Genomic DNA, 8,563 nt, shown 5'->3' with positions numbered 1-8,563 from the left:
GTAGCATTGGGCCTCCTTATCTTATCTCTGATTTTACCTGTAAAATACCGATATCTCTCTATTAATGTGTGTATGTGTCTGTTTATGTGTGTTAAGAAAACCTTATAAGTCTAAGTAAATTAGCCTGTTTTTCCTCCAGCTATGAGTTTTTTATCATAAACTCACTGAGTATTGAAATTTAATTGAACACTTATTCTGAATCTTTGAAATAAGCATATAAATCATCTCCTTTAATCTGTTACTGTAATAAACCACATTAATCAATTTTATGATTTTTAATGTGAAATATAACATTCCTTTAAAATGTACAGCATATATGTACATTTAACAAAAAATTACAAAGCAAAATCTCTTGTAACCACCATCCATGTCAAGAAATAAAACATTACTAGCACTCCATAAACTCCTGTGCCCTCTACTAGTTAGATATTAAATATTCAGTTTATGTGCTTATTTACGTTGATTTATTTTTACACAGAACTGATACATTTCCTTTGCTCTTCCTTTCTGCTCACATTTTAGGCCTTCTCTCTGCCTGAAGTGCATCATTTAGAATCTCCTTTAGTGAGGATCTAAAGGGTACTGAAATCTGACTTTTTATCTAAGGATGTTTACTTTGCTGTAATTTTTTAAAAGATATTTTTGTTGTGTATGGAATTCTAGGTAGGCAGTTGTTTTACTACATTCATGATTACTTTCTGCTATGTTCTGGATCCCACTGACATTGAGAAGTCAGCTGTTGTTCCTTTGAGAAGCTGAACACAATGTTTTACCATTGTTTTAATTAGTGAAACAAACAAAATAGGCACAACCAAGTCTCTCTCTAACAGATATAAGAGGTAAATATGAATTTTATATGGCAAAATGTTTTATCCACTATAACAAATTTCCATAATTCTGAAAATTATCTTTCAAAATTTTTCCAAAATTCTAAGAAAAATTACAAATTGGAGGTTTACTCTAAACATACATACTATCTTATTATCCAGTTTTGTATGCAGAAGAGACTGAAGAGTTCAGATTTGACCAAGATGTTGATGTTAAACCTGAAATTCTGTCTTCCCCACCTCTAGGCTGCCAGAGCCCCCACTATAGCTACCTGCCAAGACAGGTCAAACATGGAGACGTAGCACCCTAGGTAGAATTATAAGAAGATGATATTTGTGGTAACATCAATACAACTTCTGATTTATATGCATAAAGCATAAAAACATATCAGCATTAAAAAGCAAGACAACAATAACTAAATCACTTTGCTATACAGCAGAAGTTCACAACATTATAAATCAACTATACTTCAATAAAATAAATTTAAAAAAAGAAAAGAAAAAAGAAAATAAAAAGCAAGACAACAGAATCTGGAATTAGTCTAATCCAAATGAGGCATCTTCAAACCTGAAAAAAAGAAAAAAAGGAATATTAGCAAATACATTTATTTTATTTGGATTACAGATAGCACCACTAAACTTATCTAACTTGTGCTGTATAAATCACTGTTGGTAAAAGTAGTAGGTGCAGGTGATTTTCCAGATCCATTAAAAGAGCATATCCTACTAGTTTATCCCACTGGTTCCCCCACAACCTTAGAGGAAAGAATGCTGGTACTATAGTTCAGATCCTGGCTCTACCATTTAGTAACTGTGTGACTCTGGGCAGGTCACCCAAACTCTCTCATGCTCTCGAAAATTACCTTCCCTGTCCTACAGTGTAACAGGAAATTTGAATAGGTTTTCAGTGCCAAGATACCCCGTGGAGTAAAATTTCCCAGAAAAGCTGGATTATCTGCCTCTGGCCTCCAACTGAAGATGCAGAGAAGTCCAATTACTCCCTGTTTCATGCTCCTACAGATACTTGCAAGATACGTCTGTTATAGTAGCTTTACCTTAGGTTACAACAGTCTGTTTCCATTTCTTTCTTCTATTGGACTGGGAGCTTCTAGAGGCAACCACAGTGCCCACACACTTAGGAATGGTGCATCTGCAGAACCACGTCACTCTTCCCTTCTGGCTAAATAACAAAGCAACTGCCATGCAAAGGAAGGGACGGTTCACTTTTGAAGGCCCAGAGATGCCCAAGGCAGAAACGGCAGAAGAAAGAGCAAACCCTTGCAGGTGCTGTGGGTAACCGCTGCCTCTGTCCTGTCACAGCACACCTGCAGCTCTTCTGTCCTCCCTTTAGAGGGTCAGTGATGCTGGCAGAGCCACACCCAGGGTCACATGCCTTCCTCATGCCACCCCACAGGAGAAGGGAATGTGACCCCATGGGGTTCTTCTCTGCCTGCTAAATTGCTACCCTGATGAATGTCCTCCAGACAGTGAGGGTTATCATATTAGAGCTGTCTATAACAGTCCCCAGGATAGTGACATTATTATTATTGTTATTATTTATTATTATTATTATTTTTTGCGGTACACGGGCCCCTCACTGTTGTGGCCTCTCCCGTTGCGGAGCACAGGCTCCGGACGCACAGGCTCAGCGGCCATGGCTCACGGGCCTAGTCGCTCCACGGCATGTGGGATCTTCCCGGACGGGGGCACAAACCCTTGTCCCCTGCATCGGTAGGCGGACTCCCAACCACTGCGCCACCAGGGAAGCCCTGGGATAGAGACATTAAAAAAAAGATTTTCTGGGGCTTCCCTAGTGCCGCAGTGGTTAAGAATCCGCCTGCCGATGCAGGGGACACGGGTTCAAGCCCTGGTCCGGGAAGATCCCACATGCTGCGCAGCAACTAAACCCATGCACCACAACTGCTGAGCCTGTGCTCTAGAGCCCACAAGCCACAACTACTGAGCCCACATGCCACAACTACTGAAGCCCGTGCGCCTAGGCCCGTGCTCCGCAACAAGAGAAGCCACCACAATAAGAAGCCAGCCCACCACAACAAAGAGTAGCCCCCACTCGCTGCAACTAGAGAAAGCCCGCGCGCAGCAACAAACACCCAAAACAGCCAAAAATAAATAAATAACTTGATAAAAGAAAGATTTTCTTAAGATTAGAAACCCACCTCCATGATGCTGGTTAGTGGTCTCGATCTACAGAAAAGAAAATGGAGAAAGAAAAAGAGAAACAGTTAAGTTTCACTTTTGAAATACTATGTACTAACAAATGTCTAAAACTGTTATAAATAAAGCTGGCAGAAGAGCCCACTGTCCCTCACCGTGAGTGCCTTGTTAAGAAATACCCAGCAGGTACCCACCTTGCCTACTAGCCTTAGATCCCAAGCCAGCCAGAGAACTGCAGGAGTCTAGGATTGGAGGGCACCACCACAGCAGGGCTTACAGACAAGACCGGTGCCTTCCTGAGACTCTCCTTGGTCCTGAGTATCCCTGAGGCTATCAGGAAGGCCCAAGGAAGCCAGTAGGGAAGAACCATTGGGAGTGCCTGTGCACTTGTGGAAGTGCTGCTACTGCTCCCTGCTCTCACTACAGGGAAACCACTGTCTCAGTGACCACGCTGTGCAGAGATCTCTCAGCAGGTGCCACTAATCAGAGCTTTAATAACATTCCCTGATAATCCCAGTATGCAGATGTTTTTATATCAAGGCAGCTTTATGCTGTGGCTATGTTCAGATACAACTGTCAGCAGCTAAGGAAGGAACTTGAAAACTTACCCCACTTAACTATCTTGGGCTCTGTGAGAGTAACGTGTTTCACACGGCAGCTATACTGATCCACTCCGTTGGGAGTGAACTCAGCGTGGACCAGAAGGTAGAAAGACCAGTCCTTGCTGAAAGACAGGTCTGATTGCTCCACTTCCATCTTCTCCCCATTCTTCAGCAAATCAATCTCAATCTGGGGTGGATGGAACCCAGACACATAGCAGTTCAGGTAATTTGGTTTTCCATTCTCTGCAGGGTGTCGTGAGTAAACCTGAACCTTCGGAGGACCTGAGGAGCAGCAGGGGAAGACAGATGAAATTGCAGAGTATTTCACTTGGGGCTACCTTGGTCTAAAGCTAGATCAGGCCCCAAGTGTTTATATTTGATCCTCCATTTCTCCCAATTCCATTTCCCCTCATGCCAAATGAGCTTCCATTTTTCCAAAAGGCAGCCTCCATTTTCTGGGATAAACCATGACTTAGTATCTTTCCCACATAATTCCCCTACACATGCCTTTCAGGCTTTTTCTAGCAGATTTCTCTTAACATCTTCTTCTGTCAGTGGAGATTGTGCTGTATCTTTAATAATCTCTCTGTGGAAAATCTCAAGAACATTTCATGGCTCCTCCGCACCCACAGAATTCCTTATCACTCAAGAGTCTACATGATTTGGCCCTAATCTACTTATCAAGCTTCATTTCTCACTTCACACTCCCTCCATATTTAGCCACATCAAAAATTCCTGTTATTGTACACCGTTTTAACCAATTTTTTTCCCTTATGTTTACTCCTTTTTTTTTTTTTTTTTGCCTCCTGCCTAGATCCAGACTGATCAGACTTCTCAATATGTGCCTAGTACAGTGCCTGGCACACAGCAATTGCTCTGTAAGTGGCAGGTGTAATTATTGTTATCTCCTTGCTCTGAGACCTGATTCAGTATGTTCCTGCAAAACACAACCTCATCATCCTACCCCAAGTTTACACACCAAACCTCTACCTGATTTTATATGTGATTTCATGAGCTTGAAAAAAAGAAAACTAAAATGCCTGCAGAAGATGGCAGATACCTTAAATGAAGTAGTTGGGCTGGGTAAGAACAATAGGGAAGGGTGAGGATTGTGGCACATGCGAGAGAACATACTCTCACCATTAGAAAACCAAGTGGAATAATGCATATGGGAATGGACTTTGCATTTTTAATTAGCATGCTCAAGTGATTGCCATAATCTGCCAGGTTGCGAATACTGCATAATGCTACAGAACAGTGGCTTCCAAAATGGGATGCATGACAAGACCCTCCATGGGGATGTAAAGAAAATATTATAAACTCTATTTCTATATTTTTCTTCCAAAGTGAAGTGTTACTGCTACTAAACATACAGACTAACAGTAATACATGTTAATAATCCACCTTTAAATACAAATACATTCAGGGTACATGATTATAAAGGTCAGCTCATCCTTCATGTCCAGAAGGTGGTGGGGTAAGGAGGAGAACCAGGCTATTCTGACCAGGTGTATCTGTCTAGAAACATCCTATCATCAAAGAAAAGGTTCCTAGTCGCACCAAGAGCTGTACTGAGAATCCTAATGAACACTGATTTTTTTAATCAATTTTACTTTTTTTTTTTTTTTTTGGCTGTGCTTTGGGGTTTGTGGGACCTTAGTTACCCGACCAGGGATTGAACCTGTGTGCTTGGCAGTGAAATGACTGGAACACCAGGGAATTCCCATGAACGCTGATTTTTAAAAAATAAATTTAAAAGTGAAGATAAACCAGAAAGCCCTTGACATTTCAACTTCTAATAATCAGGACATAATAAATGCCACAGGAGTCAGAGCACAGGTTCATCCTGCCTGGAATTCACTCTTTGAGGGAGCCAGGGAAGTTTCTGCAAGAACATCACAATAATCTCTTCCAAGAGTGGGAGGAGTATCAGAACCTGGCCTCAGCCACTACTGGCTCTGTGACTTTGGGAGAGTTATTTGAGCTTCTGTAACTTAATTAAAAAGTTAATTTATGCCCACAGTGAAATAAAACCCACACAGGGGAAAGAGCAGAAAATACACCCCCTAGAAGCAATCGTAATTACACATTTCTTGTATATCTTCCAGAGACGGTCTTTAGTATCTTCCAGGCATTACTTCGGAAATTTTCAAATTAAGATAGTCTTAATGTCAGCTTGCTGACATTAACTTTTTCAAAAGACTTACATAGTCATCACCAAATATCAATAATAGTGATGATACAGACATTATGCTTTATTTTGTAAATAAATTTTAAACTAACTTCCTTTTTCTCATGAACAACAACAAACAAACATACAAACAAACAAACAAAAAACCCGCTTCACAGAGCCTTTTGTGAGAGAGAAAAATCTGAGGGTCCGGTATATTGCAGGGTATTTAGAAGGTACTCAGTATCCATGGTGTCCCTGACAGCCAGCTTGTGTAAGCATGTTGATTACTCTTATCCCTAGTTTTACAACCTTTCTGAATGATAAACCTTCGCTTACTCAAAACTGAAAGTAGAGACTCAGTTCATCTCGGAAAGAACCAGGCATGGAGCCAAAGGAGGAACCCTCTGTGAAGAAAGGCAACAGGGGCCCATGTCCGCCCAGCTTGCTCCCGAGACTCTCACCCCAGAAGACTGTGAAAAACGCACGGATTACAGGCAAAGGGCTCACGACCCGCCAGTTGCTCTGGTCAGGCTCTACTGTCTGCCATTAATCCCCTGCGTGATTAAGTTACTTCAGCTCTTCGAGCCTCCCTTTCCTCATCTATGACAAGCTGATGATAAAGCCATCCTGTTTACATCGTAGACGCATTTCACAATTAAATGACATACAGCACATAGCGCAAGTCAGTGAGCCGCCAACGGGTAGCTCTATGATTATTATTAAGAGCGACAGGTAGCGGGAACAAGAGAATGAACGACGTGAAGCGGTATGTAAACACCTCAGGACATTCCACAAGAGTCGCGTGCAACTTCCTCGCCGTGGTTTGGTCGTCGCGTATTTGGGGAAAGTGCAGAGCAGCAGCTGAACCTGGCGGGCGCCTGGAGGAAGCTCGAGGCCCTCGGGCTCCCAGCGGACGGATACACCCTGGCGGCGACTCCCCCAAAGCCCACGCGTGGTCTCCACCCATTCGCTGCCCCCAACCCAGCCCTTTGGGACCCGCCAGCCCGCCCTCCGCTCCCACTGCGCGGGGGGAGCCAAAGGCCCCGCGAACCAGCGGAAGAGAACCCCTCCCCCAACTCGGTCGCTCTGTCCCGACCCACCCGGTGCCGGCGTGCCAGAGGTCCCCTCCCCCCATACCGGAGATTTGAAGCCGGCGTCCTGGGCTCGCACCCCCTCCCCACTCCCCACCCCCCCACAGCCTCCACAGCCCGAGAGAAAGCCGCGTGCTACTCCACCGAGCCTTGGGAGCGGGACCGGGGGGTACGGAGTTAGTGCCCAGTGGCTGCGAGCGGGACAGGGACGGGCTGGTGGAAGAGGGAAAGGGAGGAGGGGACACTCACGCGAGACGGCGTTCAGGCCAGACAGCGAGAGCAGCCCAAGCAGGACCAAGGTCACGAAGGGAGCCATCGCTTACAGGAGCAGCCCGGGTGGCGAAGTGACGGCCCGGTCCCGCGCCCGCACTTATAGTCCACGCCAGGCCACCAATCAGAACCCTGCCCGCCGGGCCGTCACCGGTCTCCTAGCGAGCGAGGCCCGGGCAGGTTAGAAAGAGGGACTTGCCGGTTTTCAGTTTCATTTTCTGACAAGTCTCGTGATGCTTAGGAAGGCAGGGTTGAACCGGGTGGATTCGTTGTCTGTACATCGGCGCCCTCTTATCAGGGGTGCGCGCCCAAGCTTGGGGCGCGGGCCGCCCCCCTGAGAACTTCAGTGTGGAGGAAGCTTCGCTTTTCGGAACAGCACCAGAAACGCTAAGGCACTTGCTCCCCAAGCATACCCCAGCGAGTTAGGAGCCTAGAACCTGGTTTTCGATCGGGAAAACTGAAGCCCAGAAAAATTAATAAGAGTAAGGACAGAGATTGAATGGTAGTGGGCAGAATCAGAACTTGGGTTCACAATTAGAGCCCGGAAATACGCTGTAGGGCTTCTGGATTCTTTGGGCGAGAAAAGTCGTCCAGAAACCTCGAGGCCTCATGAGGACAGCTCAGAGAACCGTCCACAGTGAAGGAGGACCTTCGTGCTTCCTGAGTCCCTTCAGGGAAAACCCTGTGCGGAGAAAGTCTGGCCTGTATCTTGCCTCTGTAGTTTAGGTAATTTTCTTTGTTTTGTTGATTTGTAGGGAAATGACCCCTGATAGTAAAAGGTAAAAGCAGTAACTGCTTAGAGCGTTAGACTTTTGAAGAACATCATTCCCTTCGAATTATCACACTAGAATGGTGCTTGGCATGGAGTAAATACTTGGTAAACTGACTGAATGAGTGAATGGATGGATGGATGGAAGGATGGATGGATGAACCTACGAATGAAGGAACGAACGAACATGCGAGGGAATACGTGAGTAAACATTAGGATGTAGGAATTACCCCGTTACATTTTTATGGATAGGAAAACAAAGGCTAAGTGTTAGGTTTCAGATGGGCCTGATTCATTTGTCATTCGTGCTTCAGACACTGGGAAGATAGAGGCCTGGGCAATTTTAGTGAGAAATTGGGTTGCATCTGCTGTGGGCCCAGCCAAAGAAGTTAGGCCTACTGACTCTAAGAGCGTGTCAGTGTTAGACTCCTTAAGGAAACCTCCACTCCAGAGATACCATAAAACGATGCTGACATCACCTGGTGGCTGAGTCCAGGGATCTTTTCTGAGTGGGACACTCAGAAGAGGGAGTGAACCATGGGACGGGGCGGGGCAGAGATCTTGGAAATCACCCTAGTTTGCACTTGAAGGGAGTTGGGTGGTGCTTCCCCAAAGAGCACAACAAATGTCATCTGGATTTCTTTTACATGTTTTTA

The 8,563-nt window shown here is 44.9% G+C and overlaps 1 protein-coding gene across 1 annotated transcript; it reads right to left on the bottom strand.

Annotated features, from left to right (window-relative positions):
• Positions 1–260: 260 nt before the first annotated feature.
• On the bottom strand, positions 261–7,231 carry LOC132488506 (beta-2-microglobulin). Its single transcript, XM_060096766.1, has 4 exons — positions 7,118–7,231; positions 3,611–3,886; positions 3,005–3,032; positions 261–1,395 (listed from the first exon to the last, which is right to left on the bottom strand). Exons 1-3 carry the CDS (start codon positions 7,182–7,184, stop codon positions 3,019–3,021), a joined length of 357 nt encoding a protein of 118 aa, XP_059952749.1. The 5' UTR covers positions 7,185–7,231; the 3' UTR covers positions 261–1,395; positions 3,005–3,018.
• Positions 7,232–8,563: the final 1,332 nt, after the last annotated feature.

Source organism: Mesoplodon densirostris, chromosome 4, assembly GCF_025265405.1.
Source record: "Mesoplodon densirostris isolate mMesDen1 chromosome 4, mMesDen1 primary haplotype, whole genome shotgun sequence".
In the NCBI taxonomy this organism is placed as follows: Eukaryota; Metazoa; Chordata; class Mammalia; order Artiodactyla; family Ziphiidae; genus Mesoplodon; species Mesoplodon densirostris.
This window is presented reverse-complemented; position numbering and strand designations above follow the sequence as displayed.

Bases quoted from the DNA above. Each gene is read 5' to 3' on its own strand.
- LOC132488506 (XM_060096766.1), bottom strand. From the start codon at position 7,184: ATGGCTCCCTTCGTGACCTTGGTCCTGCTTGGGCTGCTCTCGCTGTCT. The intron at 3,887-7,117 runs GTGAGTGTCCCC...GCTGCTCCTCAG, and splicing joins TGGCCTGAACGCCGTCTCGC to GTCCTCCGAAGGTTCAGGTT.